Below are 24,420 nucleotides of genomic sequence, written 5' to 3'. Positions count from 1 at the left end.
CTTTGGACAGAATTTATGCAACCAGCCATTGCCTCCTAAATTAGACAAATAACTACCCTGGAAAGATATGAAGACTATGGAGATAGGGCAAACACCACACTGACGTTGGGGCTAGATAGCATCAAATCATGATCGTCCGAAAGAACCAGACTTTTCCTTGGCAACTGACTGTATTTCTGGTGTTTTGAAGACTGGCCGTGCCTGTTTGTGAGGATTGGTGCAATCCCAGGGGGTCGCAAGGTTCTCCGGTTGAGACTTGAGACGGTTGTGCTCCTGAATGGAATGAGCTGTGGATGAATTCCTGAGACGGGGGAGCCCGGGCTGGCAATTCATACAGCAGGTGGCGCTCTTGTAGTGTTCTTGTGCTGTGGACAGGTGGCTGTCTGGGCTTCACCTGGAGAAGACTGTCCCCTGGGCTCCCCAGGATGGTCACTTGAACTTTTGCTTTTGTCTCACCGGGGACTTGCAGGCCTGATGCGTGAAACCGATAAATAGAAGAGGTGGTGGGGGGGGGAGTGCAATCCTTCTTACCCCTTGACTTCCCGAGGCAGCCAGGGCTCATCTCTCAGAGGGAATCCGCAGCCCCATCCCGTCTTTTTTTTCAACGTTTATTTATTTTTGGGACAGAGAGAGACAGAGCATGAACGGGGGAGGGGCAGAGAGAGAGGGAGACACAGAATCAGAAACAGGCTCCAGGCTCCGAGCCATCAGCCCAGAGCCCGACGCGGGGCTCGAACTCACGGACCGCAAGATCGTGACCTGGCTGAAGTCGGACGCTTAACCGACTGCGCCACCCAGGCGCCCCACCATCCCGTCTTTTTTTAAGTAGCCCTGAGTCCCGTCATCTGTTGCCATGAAGTCTTTTGTCGTCTTCTTGCTCTCTCCATTTGTCTTCATCAGTGATCCGAAATCAGGCCTCCTTCAGGGTGACCGGATCATCCTTGTACATCCTGCTCTTTTTCTTAGTGGAAAGCAGCGACCCCTCCTTCAGCTGGTGGAAAGCAGCCCTTCCCTGGAGGGCTCCACCTCAGTCAGCCGGCTTCATTTTTTCAGAGATTCCTTAAAATGAAATTTTTCTTACATGGGCTTTTTCCATTCCATAAAAATTCTGAAACACACGCTTTCAAAGATAATCCCCCCCCCCACTTTTTTTTTGAACTCATTTTTTCTTAGGTAGTATTTCATCTTGAAGATTATACTACTCATGTGTTTTTTTCTTAAACTTTACACTCTACCTTCAAAATGTCTTCTCATTATGAGCTCTTTTCTCCTAGAGTGAAAGGAATAGTCCTAGATTTCTTGGCAACTGGGGTTACCGTTATAATTCAGGCCTCAGCACGGTATGGCCCTCAGGCCAAATCCAGCCAGCCACTTGTTTTTGTAAAGTTTTATTGGAACACTGTTGTGCCCTTGCACCATTCATCTGTGTGTTCTCTATGGCTGCTCCTGCTGCAGTGTTAGAGTTAAACAACAGAGCAGCAAAGTCTCTGTGACTCACGGAGCCTAAGATAATTGCTGTCTGGCCCTTTACGGAAAAGGTTTGTCTACCCCTGATACAATTTATCATCCAAGCCTGGCACTTGGGAGAGTGAAAAGAGTCTCTATTAATGATTATACTGGGACAGCAGGCGTACCCTGACATTGTCCTGGGCCAGCCAGGGTGTGTGATCAGTCTCTTAGAATTCCTACAGAAGACTGCAAAATGGGCACCAGAGTACATCCTGTCTGACAACTGAAGGTAAAAACTTCCTATGTATTTCTGAGGAATGACGGGCGAATGTGTACCTGTCCGAAGGAAAACACATTGACTAATAATGAAATTATCAGGCTGAGATTCAAGAGAGTGGAATGCAAATTCCAGCAGGGATCCTGGATAAATCTTCCTTTCCATAGACCACGGTTCCCCCTGTATTATTGACTACCACTTCTATGTGAAACACCCTACAGGTGTCGAGATACAGAAAAATGAAGATCTCTTGTTGGCCTGCAAGTTGCTGGCAGTGTAGCCTGCAAAATGAGGAGACCGGAAGAAGAAAGAACGGGAAGCTCTAACGTCATGGCTCCGTAGCTCTTTGCCTTCTTGGCAAGATTCAGGAGTCCCTCCTTCACAGCATACTTTTTGCTGTAAAAGTTAAACTGTTGGAATCTCTGTTCAGGCTTGCAGTTTTTTGTGTGGCCACATGCTCGCTTCCTTGCCACACAACGCTATAAAGCAGGATTCACCCGAGTAAGTTTGAAGATCTCATAGACTTTACTCAACAGCTCTTGAATCCCACAGCATCAGACGCGGAGAGTTGAAAGGAGCTCCGAGGAGCTGTACAAAATGGAAGGGGGCAGAAAAGGAAGTTTTCTAACAAAGAGCGAATTGTTTCAGGCAAGGTCACCTTTCTCTGGGGGAAGGGGGGGGTGGTCTATCATGCCTGTTACCTCACTAGTGCAGATCAGGAATTTCCAGATTGACTGGTTAAAGGTCACATTCCTGGAAGAGGCTGAAAATGCAGTGAAGTCTTGGTTTACTCCTGGGGGGGCAGCGACTCCATTTTGGGCCTGTTGTTTCTTTCTTGCCTTCTTTCATGTAAACAACAGGTAACTAGTCACTTCCTGGAACCACCACCAGGAGCATCACTTCTGTCTTTGGAGAGACCCTTTCACTCGCCAGTGGGATGTGTTTATAGACACCCTTTTCCTTTGTTCCACCATGAACTGTTAGTCTGGTGACCCACTACTGACCACAGTCTTCCCTTGCTGCTCTTCAAGAAATCCAAGAATGGGAGAAGGGCCTGCCTGTGGACCTTTTATCCGCTTCGTAAGGAAAGGAACACAGAGTTCTTCTAGCGCTCGTCATACGTCAGAGAACCCCTTGGGGCCCCGAATCCTTACAATTCCTTGAGGACAGCTCTCACTTACTGGAACCTTTCCTGGGATAGCCCAGTTTTAGAGAAAGAGACGGAGGTGTCACGTACACAGCATGGGACCACCCCCCTGCTGTTGGGAGGGGAAGAGCCAGGGATCCATCTCAAGAGCCAGCCACTGCTCAACAGCAGTTGTTTCTGTCGGAGGAGTAAGGGCCGGGTGATGCCACAGCTTCAGGTTCTGCCAAGGGAATCCACAAATCTGAGTGTTAATATTAAATCTTCAGGTTTTAAAAAATATTAGCTCTTTATTTTTTTAAGACTGCACAGGCCAAGCAAAACAGGTCTGTGGGCCGTTTGTGGTTTGCCAGTCTGTAGTGTGGTTTTCTGTCTGGAATTAAGCAGTGACTGCCCTTAAATGTTTGATGCTGGCATGAGTAATAATGGATCATCTGTTGGACAGGACAGAGGCTTTTTTTAAAAAGTTTTTTTTTTAATAATTATTTTTGAGAGAGAGAGAGAGAGGGAGAGAGAGATCCAGCAGGGGAGGGGCAGAGAGAGAGGGAGACACAGAATCTGAAGCAGGCTCTAGGCTCTGAGCTGTCAGCATAGAGTCTGATGTGGGGCTCGAGCCCACTTACTGCGAGATCATGACCTGAGCCGAAGTCAGACACTCAACCAACTGAGCCACCTAGGTGCCCTTCTTTTTTTTTTCCCCCCTCTTTTTTTTTTTTTTTTTTAACACTTATTTATTTCTGAGACAGAGAAAGACAGAGCATGAACGGGGGAGGGTCAGAGAGAGAGGGAGACACAGAATCTGAAACAGGCTCCAGGCTCTGAGCAGTCAGCACAGAGCCCGACGCGGGGCTCGAACTCACATACCGCGAGATCGTGACCTGGGCCGAAGTCAGATGCTTAACCGACTGAGCCACCCAGGCGCCCCTCCCCCCTCTTTTTAATATTTATTTTTGAGAGAGCACAACCCTGGGATCATGACCTGAACCAACATCAAGAGTCAGGTGCTTAACTGACTGAGCCAGCCAGGTGCCCCTGTATAGAATAATATTTAAACCTTTCTTGATGACTCACGTTATCCAGAGATAGTTCCATTTAAAAACATGTGGTTTCTGGGGGCACCTCAGTTGATTAAGCGTCCGACTCTTAATTTTGGCTCAGGTCGTGATCTCATGGGTTTATGAGTTCAGGCTCCGCATCGGGCTCTGCACTGACAGTCAGAGCTTCTTGGGATTCTCACTCTCTCCCTTTCTCTCTGACCCTCCCTACACCCCTCAAAATAAACAAATACACTTAAAAAAATTAAAAATTAAAACGTGGTTTCTGAATACTCTCTGTTTACTATAACAAGTAGTTACAATAAGTATTAAATTTTTAAAAGTTTGAGAGAGTGCACACGTGTATGTGTGCGTGCATGGGGGAGGGGCAGAGAGAGACTCCCACACGGGCTCCATGATGAACACAGAGCCCCACGTGGAGCTCTGCCTCAAGACCATGAACGAGATCATGACCTGAGCCGATATCAGGAGGCAGACACTTAACAGACTGAGCTACGCAGGCACCTCAGTGTCAACATTTTTTATGCACACAGGTGTAATATGGTGGTGACTTTGAACTCTCTTGAGGGTGTGTAGGGCTACTTTTTCTTATTGTAGTCAATAGACTGCTTTAGACTTTGGTGTCTATGAAAAGTTGACTAGGTAGTTTAGTAACTAAGACTCTGAGACATCATTTTTGGCTGCTTCGGGACATTTAATAAAAACACATACTTGCAGGTATTGAAGTGCATTTCAGCTCGTTGGTTGAATTTTGCTGGACAAGTGATTTTTGAATATCTTCACTTTTTCCTTCCATCCTGATTCAGGCTCCGCCTGCCACCACCACCCATTAGCCGCCATTTAAAAAATTCTTACGGGTGACCTTTTCCTCACTGTCAGTGAAAATTGTTAAATCCCATTTTGGCCCTGTGGTTTTCACGTCACCACATAAGCTCACATCTGATCCTTGTTCCCTTTGCTCTTTGTCTTGCCCTAGTCTGATCCTGATCTCCCGGCCGATGTACAGACGCCGTCCTCTGCTGAGCTGGGGAGGTATCCGGGCCTGCCCTTCCCAGCCTCCCAGTACATCCCGCCTCAGCCGTCCATCGAGGAGGCGCGCCAGACCATGCACTCCCTCCTGGATGATGCTTTTGCCCTCGTGGCCCCCAGCAGCCAGCCTGCCAGTGCTGCAGTCACAGGCCCCGGGGTCCCAGCTGTCCTGCCTGTGAACAGCACCCCTTCCCGGGACGAGAGGCGAGCCACCCAGTGGGGGTCCTTCTACAGCCCTGCTCAGACAGCCAGCAACCCCTGTAGCGTAAGTCCTGGCCTTCTAGAATTCTCGTGTGGGTCATATGTTGGAATTTTGTGGCCTCCCTCCCTCAGTTTCAGAATCACTGCGATGATACTGATTGTATTTGATAAGAATTAAAGCTTGGCTGAGGGGTCTCGGTTTTTGTTTTATTCTCCTAAGTTAATTCTTAAAAAAATTTTTTTGTAATGTTTGTTTATTTTGGAGGGAGAGAGAGAGAGTGTGAGCAGGGCAGGGGCAGAGAGAGAGGGAGACACAGAATCTGAAGCAGGCTCCAGGCTCTGAGTTGTCAGCACAGAGGCCGACGCGGGGCTTGAACCCACGAACTGTGAGATCATGACCTGAGCCGAAGCCAGACCGACTGAGCCACCCAGGCGCCCCTCTCCTAAGTTAATTCTCAATGTGGGAAGTATCCTTTTATGTTTGTATGCAACACTGGTATTTTATGGGAGTCTCTTCCTGGGTTCCATTCAGTGTCCTGAAATGGAGGTGGGGTAACTGTCAAAGCATATTCTCGTTGATGTCTTTATAAAAGGTGCATTTTAGAACATACCAGGTAATTAGGCTTCGTGGAGGGCCCCCGGAGACTGGAGTGGTCCTTGAGGCTCTGGGATTGTAGGCAGCTAGCCCACAGGCAGGCAAGGACAACCGTTTCAAATATCAGGTTTCCATCTTGGGACTTGACATTTCAGCATTTCATCTGCCTTTGTCATCCTTTTTTTTTTTTTTTTTTTTTTGTGTGCCATCAATCCTTTCAAATGTGGCTTCTCAAAATATGGGGAAGAAGTAAAACTGAAAGATGTGACATTAATATGTTTTCCGCTAATTTTAGATTGGGTGATTGGACTAAAGCATTTGACTCTGGAGGGAAGTTAATTAGTCACAATTTGAATTTCTCAAGGAGTGTTTATACTGGGTCCTCTGATTTCATTACCCATATTAAGGTAAAATTGGGTGGTAATGAACATATGTTAAAGGCATCTTTATCTCTGAAATCGGTTTGAATGTTCACAGTACCCCGTTAGTAATAGATTATTTTCTTCATTACCTGCTACCATGTGGCGGGGGGCGGGGGCGGAATACCATTCCATCTTGTTATTGTTTTCAATGTTACAACTATAAGTATTAAATACTTCATAGTTATAACTAGTAGTTTATAATCTTTCTTTAAGGAAATGGATGATGCACAACAAACTCACTGATAAGGTGAATGTGGCTTCAGCTGCTGTCTGAGCTTCTTTCATTTGTTTATTCCTTCAGGTAGATTTGTGGAGCACAAATCTGTGCTGTGTTGGGGTGTTCTGCTAGGTGTTGGGATAGAGCAGTTGCACAGTGCACAACTCCAGCTTCTGCATGATGGCAGGGGGCATGTGGGCAGTTGAGGCAGTAATTCTAGCACAGCATGATAGGTCCCTTGGCAGGGGGAGAGTACCTCCAGGGAGCCCTTGCCTGAGCTGTGAGGTGTTCAGAAGGATTTTCCAGATAAAATGTGATCTAAGTAGAAGACTGAAGATTAATTAGTGGTTGTAGTAGGGAAGCATGGCGGAGACAGAAGTAAGTGTCCAGTACAAACTTTTTCTGGACAAGATGAAGGAACAAGGTTGGATTACTTTGCTTCCAGAAACACCTAAAATAATGGAAAAGGAAAGATTTTCACAACCCAGGGCATTAGGCAGCAAAGGAGGGATTGCTGAGAAATGAGCTGAGCTCTACACATGTCCCAGTTTATATCTTTTTTTTTTAATATTTATTTATTTTTGAGAGAGAGAGAAAGAGAGAGAGACAGCATGAGTAGGAGAGGGGCATAGAGAGAGGGAGACACAGAATCCGAAGCAGGCTCCAGGCTCTGAGCTGTCAGCACAACCCATGAACTGTGAGATCATAACCTGAGCTGAAGTCTGGACACTTAGCTGACTGAGCCACCCAGGTGCCCCTGTCCCAATTTATATCTTGAGAGAGTTTCTGGTTGCAGTGCAGGGAGGGAGACTTCAGGCAGAGCACAGTAGTCTCTCTGAGTTGAGAAAGACAGAGTTGGAGGCAGGGGAGGAAAAGGTAGCTACATTTCACAATAGAGAGTACAAGAAAGCAGAGAGAGAATTCTAGAGATCTGCAAAGAGTCTTCGTCTGAGTACTCATCAGTTTAAGGGTATGATGAAACTATCTAAGACTAGGGAAAGAACTGCCTAAAAAATCAAAGGGAATAGTCCTCAGAGCTCACACAGATGTAGAAATAAGTTCCTATTATATGATGAATTGTGTGCCCCCAAATCCATATGTTGAAGCCTAAAACCTCATGTGGCTGTATTGGAGCTGGGGTCTTTAAGAAGGTGATTAGCTTTAAATGAGGTCATAAGTGGGGGGTGCCTGGGTGGCTCAGTCACTTAAGTGTCCAACTCGGCTCAGGTCGTGATCTCACGGTACGTGAGTTCGAGCCCCACGTCAGGCTCTGTGCTGATAGCTTGGAGCCTGGAACCTGCTTTGGATTCCCCTCTCTGCCCCTCCCCCTCTCTGCCCCTCCCCTGCTCCTGCTCTCTTTCTCTCTCTCAAAAATAAACATAAAAAATATATAAATGATGTCAGAAGTTGGAACCCTGATCTGATAGAATTGGTGCTCTCATGAGAAGAGGAAGAAACACCAGAGTGCTCTGTCATGTGGGAACACAGCAAGAAGGTGAGCTGTCTGTGAGGCAGAAAGAGAGCTCTCAACATAAACCCTGCTGGAACCTTGATCTTGGACTTTGTAGCCTACAGACCTATGAGAAAATAAATTTCTTTTGTTTAAGCCACCCAATCTGTGGTATTTTCTTGCAACAGCCCAAGCTGTTCCTTTCTTTCTAGAGTGGAAAGCTGCATAATTCATGGAGCGCCAGTTAGATTACTCAGAAGGAGCATTGGTTTACCTCCGTAGTGGGGCAAAATGAACCCCAGATTAAAGTTTCCCTAGTTCTACCTAACAAAGCATAAACACAATACCTGAACCTGAACAGAGCCCCAGAATATTTATAGGGAAACAAAAGTGTATAACATCCAACAAGGTAAAATTAATAATGTCTAAAATCCAAAACTAACCAGTTAAGCAAATAGGCAAGAAAATGACACAGAACTAGTAGACAAGGATTTTAAAAGAATAATTATAATGAAGTTCCATGTGTTTAAGAAGCTGGAGGACAGATTGAATGTATTAGAGGCATTGAGGACATGAAAGGATGCACATCAATTTAGAGATGAAAACTATAACGTCTGAGATAAAATATATACTTATGGGATTAGTGGCAGATCAGATATTAAAGAAGAAAAGATTAATGATTTTAAATACATAGTAATAAAAAATAAGCCAACATGCAACAGAGTAAGTAGACTGAAAAAATGAATAGAGCATTGATGACCTGAGGACAACTTCAAGTGGACTAATATACATGTAATTGGAGGTCTCAGAAGAAAAGAAGGAGAGTTAGAAAAAATAAATAATGGCCAAAAGTTTTTCAAATTTGATGGAAACTATGAATCTGCAGATCTACAAAAATTGATGACCCCCTGTGCACAAGAAACACAAAGAAAACTGTGCCAAAAAATATAATGAAATTGCTTAAATTAAGTGATAAAGATTTAAAAATCATCCAGAGAAAGAGGACACATTGTATGCAGTGGAACAAAGGTAAGGATGACAACAATATTCTCATTGTCCAGAAGACAGTGAAACAAATCTTTAAAGAACTAAAGGAAAAAACTGTCAACCTAGCATTCTCTATCCACTGAAAATATCTTTCAAAAACCTTTCACACATATAAAAGCTGAAAGAATGTATCACTGGCAGGCTTGCATTACAAGAAATGTCATTGAAAAAAAAATTTTTTTTTTAATATTTATTATTGAGAGACAGAGAATGAGCATGGGAGGGGCAGAGAGAGAGAGGAGGCACAGAATCTGAAGCAGGCTCCAGGCTCTGAGCTGTCAACACAGAGCCCGATGCGGGGCTCAAACTCAAAAACTGTGAGATCGTGACCTGAGCTGAAGTCGACACCTAACCGACTGAGCCACCGAGGTGCCCCTGTCATAGAAACTTCTTTAGGCAGAAGTAATATGATACCAGATAAAGATCTGGATCTACATAGATGAATGAAAAACACCAGAAGTGTAAATATGTGGGTAATTTAAAAAAATTCTGTATTATTTAAATCTTTTGAAAAGATAATTGGCTGTTGAAAGAACAAGGATAACAGTGTTTTGTAGGGTTTATAACATATATAGAAGTAAAATGTGTGAAAACGCAAAAAGCACAAAGGCTAAAAGAGGAGAAATTGAAGTGCACTGGTTTGATGTTCTTATACCATACACGAAGTGGAATGATAGTATGTGAAGGTAGACTGATAAGTGAAATATATAGAACGTAAACTCTATAGCAACCACTAAAAACAAAATAACAAAATAATAGCTAATAACCAACAAAAGAGTAAAAATGGAATGATAAAAAGTACTCAGTCCAAAAGAAAGCAGGAAAAGAGGAAAAAGGGTAACAAAGAACAGATGGGAAAAACAGAAAACTGATACCAAGATGGTAGATTTAAATCTAGCCCTATCTGTAATCACATTAAATGTGAATGGTCTAAATATTCCTGTTACGTGACAGAGATTGTCAGATAGGCTAAAACATAAGAACCAATTATCTGTTGCCTACAAGATACGTACATCAAATATAAAGCCATAAATAGGTTAAAAGTATGGAGAAAGAAAAACAAATGTATGGAGAAAGATATACCATGTTAACACCAATCCCAAGAAACTGGAGTGGCTATATTAATATTCGCCAAAATCATATCATAGTGAAGAACATTACACAGAGGATCATTTCAAAATAATACATTGGTCAGTTCATCAAGAAAACCTAAAATCCTAAATGTTTATGTGCCTAGTAATAGAGCATCAAAATACATGAAGCAAAAACTGGGAGAACTGCATGCAGAAATAAAGGAAGCCGCAGTTATAGGCAGAGACTTCAACACTTCTCTTTCAATAATTGATAGAATGAGTATACAGAAAATCGTTAAGGTAGAGAAGACTTGAACAATTCTCAAATTAAAATTTACTATCAATACTTACTTAAGTAATACTTACTTACAATTAGCTTGAACTAATTGACGTTTATAAAATGCTCTACCCAAGAAGAACAAAAAGAGTATACATTTTCTTTTTTTTTTTTTTTGAGAATTATCACTTTATTTTTTTTTTATGAAATTTATTGACAAATTGGTTTCCATACAACACCCAGTGCTCATCCCAAAAGGTGCCCTCCTCAATACCCATCACCCACCCTCCCCTCCCTCCCACCCCCCATCAACCCTCAGTTTGTTGAGTATACATTTTCAAGAGTACATGGGTGATGGAGACTTAAAAGTGCACTTATCATTATGAGTACCGAGTAATTTATAGAGTTTTCGAACCACTTTATTGCAGACCTGAAATTAATACAACACTGTATGTTAACTACACTGGAATTGAAATTTAAGAAGAGTACATGGACCATTTACCAAGATTATAGACTGTATCCTGGGCCCTAAGTCTAATCTCAATAAATTGAACGAGATTCATATTATCAAATGATCCCGTAAGAAATGGGAATGTTTTTGAACACAGATGTCACCAAAAAAGAAATACAGAAAATAAGCAGACAAATACAAAGAATCAGCAGATGGAGAGATGTTCAGTTTCATTAGTCATTAGTGAAATGCAGTAAATCATAATGAGACGCCCCTATACACTTGTTAGAATATGAACAAGTGGAGCTCTTATAAACTATTGTTAGGAATGTAAACCAAGAAAAACCACTTTGAGAAACAGTTTGGCAGTCTCTTAAAAAATTAAACCTATACCTAACTTATGACCCAGGCATTGTATTCTGAAATATTTACTGAAGAGAAATGAAAGCATATGTCCAGGCAAAGACTTGTACGTTGTGACAACTTTATTTGTCATAGACTCAAACTGGAATCAACTCAAATGCACATCAACAGGTGAAGAGATAAACAAATTGTACCGTATTTATGTAGTGGAATACTACTCGTTAATAAAAAGGATTGAGTTATTTATATGTATGACAAAATGGTAGGGAAAGAAGCCACCCTCTTGACAACAAGAAAGTGCATATTGTATAATTCTGTTTATATATAATTCTAGAAAATACAAACTGTCGCGACAGCAGGTCAGTGGTTGCCTAAGGAGGGGCTGGGTTTAGGAAAGGGTGTGGGACAGAGGGATTACAGAGGGTCACCAGGAAACTTGGGTGGTGATGGATATGTTCATTATCTTGTTGGGCATGGTTTGCAGGTACAAACAGATGGCAGAATTGATCAATTCATATACGTAAATATGTGCAGTTCATTGTATGTCAATTATAATGAAATAAACCTGTTTATATTTTTGTCCCCAAATGTTCTTAACAATGAAATCAGTTTTGGGTGACTAATAGCTAGAAGTAAGAGTGGTGAGACATGAGGCAGAAGAGAGAAAGCAAGAAGCTGATGGGATAGAGCCTAGACCTTATCCTGAGGGTAGTGGTGGGCACTGAAGAGTTTTGAGCAGGCTAAAGACATGATTTGGTGTGCCTGTTTGACAGATTGCTCTCATTTTAGACTGGAGAATGGTTTGTTAGAGGGCAAGACCAGAAGCAGGGAAACATTTTTTTTTTTTAACATTTATTTATTTCTGAGAGACAGAAACAGAGCATGAGCAAGGGAGGGACAGAGAGGGAGACAGAATTCAAAGCAGGCTCCAGGCTGTCAGCACAGGGCTCGACACAGGACTCGAACCCACAAACTAGGAGATCGTGACCTGAGCTGAAGTTGGATGCTTAATCAACTGAGCCACCCAGATGCCCCAGCAGGGAGACATTAAGGGCAAGACACCGAAGGGCGCGGACAGGGAGTTGGGGTCCGTTAAACATGTTGCATTGTTATAGATTGTTCCTCTCGAGTCCTCTGCCTTACCTTGATTGGAGCCACCATCGTCTCTTACCGTCATTGCAAGAGCTTCCTAATAGTCCCTCTGCCCCTGGTCTTGAATGGAGGATGTCAGGGTGGTGGCTGATATGTAAAATGCCATATACTGGTGTTGAGCAGGCTGGGGAGCTGGGAGGCTGACATAGGAGATGCCTCCTACGGAGGACAGGAGGACCTGGCCGGAGAGGGAAACCTGTGGGAGCTGCTTGACTTAGTCTGGAGTTTTCCAAAGGAGAAGTTCTCATCTCACTTTCTGACATGACCTTGTTCACTGCTGCCATCTATCTGTTACTTCTCTCTCCTCCTAATGCTTTTTGAATTGTTCTGCGAAGAAATCCATGGCCGTCTTAATTTCCCCTTTCCTGATAACAGATGGATGTACCCTACGTGCCAGGAAGCGTAAATAATTCTGGGCACCCAGCCAGTTTTTCTGAATCATTCCCCCTCCCCCCCTCCCCAAATAACCAGTGGCCGTTTTATCTTCAGATTCAGTTCTTTCATTCACTTCAGGGAAACTTTCTTTTGTATCTGAAAAATAATTTTCTTACTCTAATTATTGAAGTCAAAGATACCAATTATCTTTGTGTTGGCTCATCTTTGTTTTTTGTACCTATCCTTTTATCTCTAATTGCCTGAGCTACTTTGTCCTGGTTTCTCTGCCTTCATTATAATTATCATGGGCCTTTTCTGTGTGGCATCGATTTGATTTTAAGCCATATCTGTTATTTCCCCTGATAGTTGATTTCTTAGAGTCATAATGGCTTTGTTTTTGTCCTCAAATCATTTCCACACATAATTTGGTACCAAATTACTTCAGTTCTTTGGTTCCTCATTTCCATTCATTCTGTTGTTGTATCATCTCATCTTTGAACTTAAAAAAAAGAATTGAGGGATGCCTGGGTGGCTCAGTCAGTTAAGCACTGGATTCTTTATTTCAGCTCAGGTCATGATCTCACAGTTGTGAGACTGAGCCCCACTTCGGGCTCTGTCCTGGGTGTGGAACCTGTTTGAGATGCTCTCTCCCTCTCTCTCTCTCTGCGCTTTCCCCACTTGCACTCTGGCGCGCTCTCTCTCTCTCTCTCTCTCTCTCAAAAAGAAAAAAGAAAAGAATTGCTATTCTTACTATATTAGTCATTATTCAGCCATAGTCCTTTTTCTCTCCTGGCCACTACTTCCCTCCATTTATAGCATGAATCTGTTCCTTTCTTTGCTTGTTTGGTTTCTGCTGATGAATTTTAGCAATAATTTTTTTACTGATTTGGGTTATTACTTTTATTATTTGTTCGTTGTTGATAGGTGTTGGAGATGAACAATTCTGTGATAGTGCCTTAATCCACCGTCTTAATCAAGATCTCACCTCCATAGCAAGATTTTCGCAAACACTGTTACTGACTGGTTTTCTCATCATGGACCTTTGATGTTACCCTTATGTATTTTGATGATGATAGCAGTTTGATATAGTGGAAAACCAGAATCACAGCTGTGTCTTTGCATATCTAATATAATTTTATCAAGTTTATAAATTGGTCATAAATTACTGTTTGTTCCCAGGAGGAACCTGATTACCCCTTATTTCCTTCTGACTGCAGTAAAAACTATAAGAATGTGGATTTCAAAGTGTCTTCAGTGACCACAGGGATGGGCCTTTGTTTACCATCTGATGACATTTTTACTCTTTCTGTGTTGCTGGTGTAAGGGTATTAGTTACGCATTGGTGCAGAGGCCACCTGACAGGTGTATTTCTGCTTTCCTGAGTAAAGTTCACCTCCCTGGAACAGTCTTCCAAGGACCGAGTGTGGACGCCTGAACCAGGACATTTTACGACTCATCCCAGATTCCACCAACCATTTAATGTGCCTTCTTGCTCTATTGGCCTGTTTCATACTGAATAGAAAGAAGGGATGCATTAAAATGGGAGTTTTATTTGATGTCGCTTGTTGAAACCATAAAATTCTATTTCATCCCCCAAAGATTTATACAGGTGTGACCCACTTAAACACCTGTCATTATGTCTGTGATTTAAAAAAAAAAGTTAATGTTTGTTTATTTTTGAGAGAGAGAGAGACAGAGCACGAGCACGGGAGGGGCAGAGAGAGAGGGAGACACAGAATCCGAAGCAGGCTCCAGGCTCTGAGCTGTCAGCACAGAGCCCGATGCGGGACTTGAACCCACAAACTGTGAGATCGTGACCTGAGCTGAAGTTGGACTCTTAACCAACTGAGCCACTCACGGGCCCCTGTGATTTTTTTTTTTGTAAACCTTTCATCGGGGCATGCAGCCTCTGGACAAAGCACTTTCTTTTTCTGGTTATGATAGAGTTGAAATGCCTGGCGCCACAATAGCAAAACATGTGAAGAGTGGACAGCTATTTTTTTACTGTTTGTCTTTTAGTTTATTACTTACCGGACCTCCTGAAATGCTGATACATAAACTCCCATCTTTTTTTGTTTTGTTTTATTTTGCATATGAATGTGTTTAAAAAACTCAAACTCTGCTGAGAAGCAGAAGGGCTGCTGGGAATAATCTTTATCTGGTCTCAGATTTCCCTTTAATTATTTGGAGAAGGAATTGAAACTCCTTTTCCTTCTATTCTGGCTATTTTACATCAGTTGGGGAACTCTGCAAGGTTCTAATCCCCCTCCCTCTGCCAAGGGGATGGGAACAGAAAGGTTCAAAAGGTGAGGTAATTTGAGCACAGTTTCGGACGTAATAATCCCATCAAACTGTATGAGGTGTAGGGTTCATTCTATTCTTCTTGGCATCAGGAAATAGGCCCAGGGAAGTCGAGTAGCTTTGTCAGTCTGTTTGACTCCAAAGCCTCTCCTTTTCTTCACAAAGTAGAGATTAATTCAAGGAGGGAAATCTGGTTGGCAACCATGGGCAGTGTAGTGTAGTGGTTAAAAGCATGGTCTTTTATTATTAAGCCTGGACTTACTAGGAGGAAATTACTTAAATTCCTTGTGAGTTGATTTCATCTATAAAATAGAGGTAGTGAGCCCTTTGTTACTGTTACTGGGGTCTGAGTTAGTGCTCATAGCACTTACCACAAAATAATAATTCATGAAATGGCAGATTTAAAAAAAAAAAAAAAAAAGATCTAAAATGGGGACAGGTCCAGAAGCAAGGCTGACTTAGTAACTTGGAACACTAGAACCTGGACAACCAGTTGGTTCAAACTGACTGAACTTGGATGGACTCCGTCCAGAGTTATTGTTCTGCTGAAATATCTGGTTCCAAAATAACAATTCACAGTTGTTGAAAGAACCGTTGGAAGAGGAGTACAACGTATGATAGGGACAGGGTGTGTTGATTTCATGAGGAATGCAACAGATACACGTTTATTTAAATCTGATGCCATATTGACATTGATTTAGCCAGAGAATACTTGGTCAGCGGAGATTAGCTCAAGTAAGAAGAGTTGATTGAAGGCTCTGGGGCCCTGGATGGAACACAAGGACAGAGTATGGCTGGGCTCTTTGGAACAGGAAAACTATCAGAAACTGAAAGTGTTCACCTCGTCTTTAAGAGTCTCTCTAATTTCTGGTTCTCTTTGTATTTTTTCTTTTTTCACATTGTTCCACAACATGGTGCAGCATTCACATACTTTACTTTTGTGAGTGTATTTGAATTGCTATTGGACACCCACTGGTTCTGGGAATGATCATGCCCACGTTGATGGGGGCATTTGTACTAAGTGTGGCCATCAAGGCCGACCTTTTTTTTTTTTTTTTTTTCAACGTTTATTTATTATTTTTGGGACAGAGAGAGACAGAGCATGAACGGGGGAGGGGCAGAGAGAGAGGGAGACAGAATCGGAAACAGGCTCCAGGCTCCGAGCCATCAGCCCAGAGCCCGACGCGGGGCTCGAACTCACGGACCGCGAGATCGTGACCTGGCTGAAGTCGGACGCTTAACCGACTGCGCCACCCAGGCGCCCCAAGGCCGACCTTTTTAGAAGATACAGATTTGTAGAGAATGAGCCTGTAGGGAAGAGAAGCTGCAGAAAGGCTATCTGTTGCTCATTCTTTTATAAAAGAAAGAAAGGTCTAGAAAATAGTTGTGTGTGTGTGTGTGTGTGTGTGTGTGTGTGTGTTTTAAAGCGTGGTAGCCCAGTTCCCCAAGCTGAAACTTCTGGTATTATTTGGTGGCAGAATGCCTCAATGCCGTGCAAACTTTTTATGAGAAAATAATTCTCCTGAAAGTTGATCCTGCAGACCTAAACTTGTAAGTTTGCTGTTGTCACTTTCTAATAAGTGTTGCACGTTAATCTTCATTTCCTTTTGCTTTTCTTCCAGAGATACGAAGACTATGGAATGACTCCCCCATCAGGCCCATTGCCGAGGTAAAGTTTTTGGGAGAAAATACATTAGGACTTCCTCACATTGACTGTTTTTTTACAAATTTTGTAAACTCGTTTCTTTTAGCTAATATGAGCAGATGCAAACCTCTGGGTTGTGTGTTCTCTTGAGTTAACCTGAAGAGGAGAAAAAAGGTGGAATTTTAAGTTCTGCTCCCAGTAAAGACAGGCTAGATTGTTTGCTCAGGGCATCTGGAAAAGCCAGACAAGATTTTAAAATAAAACAAAATAAAACCCAGATAGCTAACAGGGCAATGGAATGGTATGGGGCCAAGATCCAGGGAGTCCAGAGAAAGGAGCCCTGCCTTTTGGGTGAACTTTCTCCCTGGGGTGCCTGCTAATCCCGGAGGAGGTGACTGAGAACCTGAGCAAGACTTTGGGCAGACCCCTGGGCCTTGGAGTCTTGAAAATTTGATATAGTGAAAGTTGTGGGATAAAGCCAGGCTTTGCGGGGACTTTGATGCCTTAAATGAATCAAAATACATTTGAAAAGAAAAATGGCTGAATACCAGTGATCTAAGCATCCGTCTCAATGTAAAAAAAAAAAAAAAAAAAGGTCTAATTAAACCTAAAGGAAGTAGAAGGAAGGAAATAATAAAAATAAGAGTAGAAATTAATGAAATAGAAAACAAATACCATAATAGAGAAGATCGACAAGGCTAAAAGTTACTTCTTTGAAAACTGATGAAATTGATAACTCTCTGAAGAGCTTGATCAAGTAAGCTGTGTAACATTATCAATAAGAGGAATGGAAAAGGACATATTAATCCAGATCTTTCAAAAATTAAAAAGATTTTGATAGATTTTTAAAAGACAGATTTTTAAAAGATTTTATAGGAATTAAGAAGATTTTCTGAACCTTTTTGTTAATAAACTTAAAATGGAAAAATTCCTGGAAAGAGAATATCTGAATTGACATATAACTATTAAAGAAATTGAAATCATTACTAAAATCCTGCCCACAAAGAAAACTTTGGCTTTAACGGTGAATTCTACTAAAGATACTGAAGGAAGAAAATGCGCCAGTGTTCTACAAATTCTTTTAAAGATTCCCCACCTCATTCTTTTTATTTCATTATTATTTTTAATGTTTATTTAATTTTGAGACAGAGAGACAGAGCGTGAGAGGTGGAGGAGCAGAGAGAGAAGGAGACACAGAATCCAAAGCAGGCTCCGGGCTCTGAGCTGTCAGCGCAGAGCCCGACGCAGGGCTCAGACTCACGGACTGCAAGATGATGACCTGAGCCAAAGTCAGATGCTTAACTGATGGAGCCACCCAGGTGCCCCCCCCCCAACCCCCAACCTCATTCTTCCTCTATCAAGGAGGAGACAAGGACAAGGACGTTGTAAGAAAGAAAACATTACGGGCCAATTTTACTTGTGAACATAACATAGGTGCAGAAACTTAAATATTAGCAAAGATATCCAGTATTGTATATGGAAGGATGTCATATCACAGCCAAATTAGATTTATTCCAACAATGCAAGGGTAATTTAACATTTAAAAAACAAAATCAACCAATCTAGGGGTGCCTGGGTAGCTCAGTCAGTTGAGCATCTGACTCTTGATCTCTCCTCAGGTCTTGATCTCAGGGGATCTCAGGGTTGTGAATTCAGGCCCCACATTGGGCTCCACACAGGGCATGGGACCTACGTAAAAAATAATAATAATAAAAAAATTAAATAAAAAATCAATGTAATTCACTGTTTTGAGAATAAAGGAGGGGAGTCTTTTTCCACTAAATATAGCATTTGATAAAATTCAACGTCCATTCATGGTAAAAATCTTAGCAAACAAAGAATAGAATTGAACTTGTCTAATCTGGTTATAGTTATCTCAGCAAAGATTATATTACCTCTATTCAACTTTGTCCTGGGGTTCTTGATAGTGTAATAAAGCAAAGAAAGAAAGAAAGAGACAGAGAGAGAGAGGGAGGGAAGAAGGGAAGGGAAGGAAGAGATTAAGGAATTCTAGGAAAGAAATAATACTGTTATTATTCTCAAATGATACAATTTTTTTTAGTAGAAATACCTGAAATGTCAACACATAAATTGTTAGAATTAAGAGAATTTAGCAAGATAGATAAATTACAAAGTAGCTGGATATAAGATCAGTATACAAAAAAATCTCTTTTATTTCTGTTATGAGCATCAGACAAAATAAAAACTTTTACACATACTACATAGAATAGCATTCAGAACATAAAATACCTCAGTATTCATCTCACCAAAAATAGTCAAGCCCTCTAAAGAAAATGTTCATGGGTTGGGTAACTCAGTATATTAAAAATATCAGTCTTCCCTAAGTGATCTACAGATTCATTGTGATCCCATTTAAAATCCTAGTCATTTATTGTTTTTTAAAAAAAAAAAACATGTGGAAACTGACAAGCTGATTTTAAAACTTCCGTAGAAATGTGAAGGGCCAACAATATTCAAGACACTTTGAGGAAGAAGAACAGGGTATGAGGAATAATCTGAAAGTTGTAAATTGCTGTAAGGTAATTCAGACAGTGTTGTATTGCTGTAAAGCTAGACAAATAGACCAAAGGAACAGAATAGAGAATCCATAAGCAGACTCACACATGAGTGGACAAATGATTTATTACAAAGCGGGAATTGCAGAAAACCAGAGTTAATTGCAGAAATCATAATCAACTGTTCTTTTTTATTTGGTTTATTTTGCGAGAGAGTGTACACCCAGGTGCACGTGAGTCAGGGAGGGAGGGAGGGAGGGAGGGAGGGAGAGAGAAAGAGAGAGAGAGAGAGAGAGAGAGAGAGAGAGAGAGAGAGAGAGAGAGAATTCCAAGTAGTTTCTGTGCTGATAGCATGGAGACTGATGTAGGGCTCAAACTCAGAAGCTATGGGATCATGACCTGAACCAAAAGCAAGAGTCAGATGCTTAACCATCTGAGCCACCCAGGCACCTGTACTATTCTTTCAATCACCAGAAGTCACACAGAAGTAGGAATGTTATCTGGTTTCCTCATTTTTTTCTGTTCTTTGTTTGTCCTCATTTTCAGAGGGGCTTGTTTTATTTTTCCCCAGCCCAGGCACTGCTTTGTGGTCCACAAGCAACAGAGATAAAGGGAGCATGTGAAGATTAGGTGACCCAGGGCAGAGGTTAACGATGGGGGCCATGTGATCTGGTTTGCCCAGTTCAGTTTACACCTCTTTTTCTGGCATAGATACTAGTAACTTCCACTCTGAAAAGTGTTCTGGTTTGGATGACCAATTTTATAGTTACATTAAAGGGTTCTGGGGGATTTGGATCACACGAAACTATCCAAACACACAATTTAGGATAAAAACGATGTAAACGTAGGCGGGAGGAGGATAATTGGGCAAAGTAGAAATAAGGAAAGGGCAAGAGCTAGTTCTTCGGTGGATGGTCAAGAGGGTCAGGAGATGAGGAGATTATGTGAACTCCCAACATCCAGATGTTGAAGGAAAAGTGTGCCTTTTAGATCTGTAAGGTCAGAGATACCAGACATCTCTGTCTCAGGTCAATCTAAAACAGTCGCAGTTATCTAAAGAGAGCAATACATAAATAGCCTTGGGTTTCAATTTATGAGATATGCTCTGGAAATAACGCTACAGAATAGAGGCAAAGTCAGTCTGTGTTCTCATCAAACTAGTTTGATCTGTTAATTCCTGGTTGACTGTCATTTGCAAAGCACCGTAATTAAACTATCATGCTTTTTCATTCTTGAATTTCTTTAGAAGAGTGGTTCTCAAGGTGGGATTCTCAGACCCGTGATGGTCCTTGAGACCCTTTGGGGGGGGGGGGCTGCCTATGAAGTCCAAACCGTGGTTCATAATAATACTAAAACATTATTTGATCTTTTTATTGTTGATGATTACACTGAGGCACAAAAGCAGCGGTGGATGAAACTGCATGACCCTTATCATGAATCAGTGGCACCACACGGCCCAAGTGATCATTGTATTCTTCACCACTGTGCAATCACAACGTTTTCAGAACGCCGGTGTTTTGGTTATGCAGTATGTTCTTGATGAAGTAGTAAAAATTATTCTTTTTTTTTTTTAAACCTAAACCCTTGAGTCTTTAATCGTCTGTAGGACAAAGGAGGAAAGACTCATAAAGCGCTTTGCAGAGAATGGAATTGTGAAGGAGAAGCACTTGTTCCGTTGTGGGAGTTAAGAACTCATTTGAACTGCTGCCATGTTTTTTGTTTGAGGAGACCATCAGATGACATTGTTATTCAGACTCGGGTTGTTTGGCAGCCACTGTCTTGAAAATAAAGGAAGAGAGCCTGTCACGTCAAGAAAAATAGCGGGCAGGATTTGTTGCCAGTGATAAAATTGAGCCTTCAAGTGAAAATTTGAATTTTGGAAACTTGTCTGCCACTAGGTGCTTGACAGCTTCCTAGTGCTTAAAGGATTTTTTTCTGATGAGCTCAGTGGTGATGCTAATGAATGTGATTTTTGGTACTCTGAAATGAAATGTGTCAATATCTGGAAAGTCTACATAAAGCATGGCACTGATATTTTACAAATGACTCCTGTCAAAATCTCGGGGCGCCTGGGTGGCTTAGTCGGTCAAACATCGGATGTCGGCTCAGGTCATGATCTCATGGTTCGTGGGTTCGAGCTCTGTGTTGGGCCCTGTGCTGACAGCTCAGAGCCTGGAGCCTGCTTCAGATGGTGTCTCCCTCTCTCTGCCCTTCCTCTGCTCATGCTCTGCCTCTGTCTCTCTCTCTCAAAAAATAAACAAACATTGAAAAAATTAAAAAAAGAAAACAAAGTCATGCATGGGTCCATCCAAAGTGCAAACTAGTAGTGGGTTTGAATATACCTGAGTATGAAAAGTTAATTGATACTCTTCAGATTGTATATTGCCACTAACCCTTGAGGAAACTTTGCTGAGTTCTGGTATGTCAAAGAAGAATATTTGTCTGAAATATTATTTGAATATTATCTGAAAAGCCTATTAAGATCTTCCTTATCCAAAAAAATGAAAATAAAAAAAAAATCTTCCTATCCAACTATGTATTTATGTGAAGTCAGATCATCTTCTTTAAATAACTTACAGGGACTGTGTTGCTCAGTCAGTTAAGCATCCAACTCTTGATTTTGGCTCAGGTCACAATCTCAGTATTCGTGAGATTGAGCCCTGCATCGGGCTCTGCATTGACCACGTAGAGCCTGCTTGGGATTCTCTTTCTCCCTCTCTCTCTACCCCTCCCCTGCTCATGTGCACACACTCTTTCTCTCTCAAAATAAATAAATTAAAAAAAATAACTTACAGCAACTGATTGAATACAAGGCATATGAGAATCCAGATATCTTCTCTTAAGGAAATTTGAAAAAAAGTAAAACTACTTTTTTGGGGGGAATGGGTTAGAAAATATCATTGACTACTTGAGAAAATGTTAACATGTGAGATGCTTAATATTGTTACTTAAAAATTTTTTAAAAATGTTTTATTTATTTTTGAGACAGAGACAGAGCGTGAGCAGGAGAGAGAGAGGGAGACACAGAATCCAAAGCAGGCTTCAGGCTCCGAGCTGTCGGCACAGAGCCCGACGCGGGGCTCGAACTCACCACGAGATAATGACTTGAGCTGAAGTCGGACGTTCAACCGAATGAGCCACCCAGGCACCCCAATATTGTTTTTTTTTAAATGAATTTTGAAAATAGTTATTTAAAAAAGTTTTAGTTTTAATTCTGAATGCAATAAATATCTATCCACATAAACACAAATTCTCAGGAGTCCCTTAATAGTTTTTGAGTGGAAAGGGGTCCCAAGACTAAAAAGTTTGAGAACCCCCGCTTTAGAGCACTGGTTTTCAGCCTTAATGAATAGCAGGATCATCAGTGGAGCTTTAAAAACTGCTCTGTCTGGGTTTCACCTCTAGTGATTCTGTTTTCATTAGTCTGGGGTGCGGCACAGCCATCGGGGTTTTTGAAAGCCCTCCAGGGGATGCTCATGTGCAGCCAAGACTGGGAGCCAGCGCTTTAATCCAAGGCTGGAGACGCACAGGCCCTGGAACTTGACCTGCACCTGCTTTTGGTCTGTAAACGAGGGCATTTCTTCTTCAGTCATCCGGCATCAGCTCTATTCCAGGCACCGTACTTAGTACTGAAGATATGTCAGGGAGCAAACAGGAAACATTTCTGTGTTGTGGGAGAGGAGATCATACTACACCAATAGATAGGTCTTCTTTTTCTGTAGCACGAAAGGTGGAGTTAATAAAATGCCAGAGTCCGGGTCCAGTGCGGTTCTGATGCTTGGGCTTGCTTTGCCTTCAGACCAGGTTTTGGCCCCGGTTTGCTGCCGTCTTCGGAGCTGGTGCCTTCTGAGTCCCAGCAGACACAGGCATCGGCTGACGCCCCGTTCGCTGCCCGAGGGATCTACCCTGAGGAGATGCCATCGGTGGCCCGGCCACGGCCTGTCGGGGGCACCACAGGTACATGTGGCTGTTTAGCTTGCGTTTCTGAACTAGAGAACCTCTGCTTTCTGGCTATTCCGGCAGAGTACCTTTCAGACTTCCCAGGGTACCGCCGTCCCCGTGTCCGTCACCTCCTCCACTAGTCTGTGCTCCCTGGGATCCTGGTAGAGGTGCAGGCAGGGGAGGGGGGAAGAGAGAGTGGCGGAGATCCCAAGACTGATGTCCTCTGATTTGTTCCTGTGTCAGTGTCTCAGAACATCCTTTCACGTGGAGTGCACAGCACATCTCTGCCAGGGAAAGTGTTTCTTAATTCTTATGGTAAACTGAAAGATCTGTTTCTGAGCACTTGGTATGGCTTTAAAACAAGTGTCGTTTTCTAAAAAGGCACTTTTCCAGCCTGTGATAAACAACCCCAAATGTTGCTGGACAGTAACCTAGGGAGATTTTTGTTTCATTTGGTTCTCGTGACGAGGGACGCTGCTCATAGGTGACAGTCAAGTCCAACATGGCTGAGCTGAGTCTCACATGGCATGTGGCTGGTTGGCCCTGGCGGTTTACCCAGAATTAAAAATTGCTGTTTCATGTCACAGAACTGCGTCTCACGAATAGCTGATACTACAAATACCATATTTGTGAATGTTGTTCATTGTTCCTCAAGCGTCTGTGGAGTTTAAGATTGTTTTTTTTGTACAGCTCAGCATGCTTTGAAAGGTCTTCGAAGTTCGTTATACCCATCTGACTGTTTTACTCAAAGTCACTTTTATTTTCATTTCTTCACCTTCCTGTTTGACGGTTTAATAAGAAATTGAAGCTTTAAAAAGAGGAGCTATTACATGTTTGCTTATCTTTTACAGTTTTCTAACTTTCTGGACAATATATACCTTTATAATGTCAACAAGGAACTAGTTTAAGCCTTTTCGAAACTTGTAATCATTGGTGGATAGTGATCCTTTATGGTTTCCTAGGCATTTATTATAGGTTGCATTGTCTATCAGTCAACAACAAAAATATCTCTGGATATCCCACAGGATTTCCCATATTTTACAGGTGCTGTACTTGCAGTGAGTTTTCTTTCTCCTGTTAATTACTGCTTATTTGAACATTGGTGCATATTAGATCTCCCAAACAAAATTCAGACAGCTTCATCTTTAATCTAGAAGAATAGAGAAATGGTACATATGAAATATTTGAAGAGGAAGTTATTTTCTAATAATTTCTAATAAGAGATTAAGTTGTATAAAAATTTGTAATAGAAAATATTAAGATATACTGGAAGAGTTACCTTTTGACTATTTAAAATAATCGAATATGTCTATGTCTAAAAATTACTAGAAGCAAAGGAAAGTAGAATCCAGGGAAGTATCCAGCAGGTATGCCCATGAGGTATTTTTGTGAGAGGACGATTCAAAGAAATTGATAAGTGGGCAGACTTCAGAGCCTAA

At 41.9% G+C, this 24,420-nt stretch overlaps 1 protein-coding gene across 1 annotated transcript in view; it reads left to right on the top strand.

Annotated features, from left to right (window-relative positions):
* Window positions 1-24,420, top strand: part of KIAA1549 (KIAA1549 ortholog) — a 93,784-nt gene that overhangs the window by 50,745 nt on the left and 18,619 nt on the right. The window contains exons 15-17 of the mRNA XM_030297111.1: window positions 4,902-5,219; window positions 16,501-16,547; window positions 22,839-22,996. Coding sequence (XP_030152971.1) covers window positions 4,902-5,219; window positions 16,501-16,547; window positions 22,839-22,996 — 523 coding nt within the window. The remainder of the gene's footprint in view (window positions 1-4,901; window positions 5,220-16,500; window positions 16,548-22,838; window positions 22,997-24,420) is intronic.

This window comes from Lynx canadensis, chromosome A2, assembly GCF_007474595.2.
Source record: "Lynx canadensis isolate LIC74 chromosome A2, mLynCan4.pri.v2, whole genome shotgun sequence".
Lineage (NCBI taxonomy): Eukaryota > Metazoa > Chordata > Mammalia > Carnivora > Felidae > Lynx > Lynx canadensis.
This window is presented reverse-complemented; position numbering and strand designations above follow the sequence as displayed.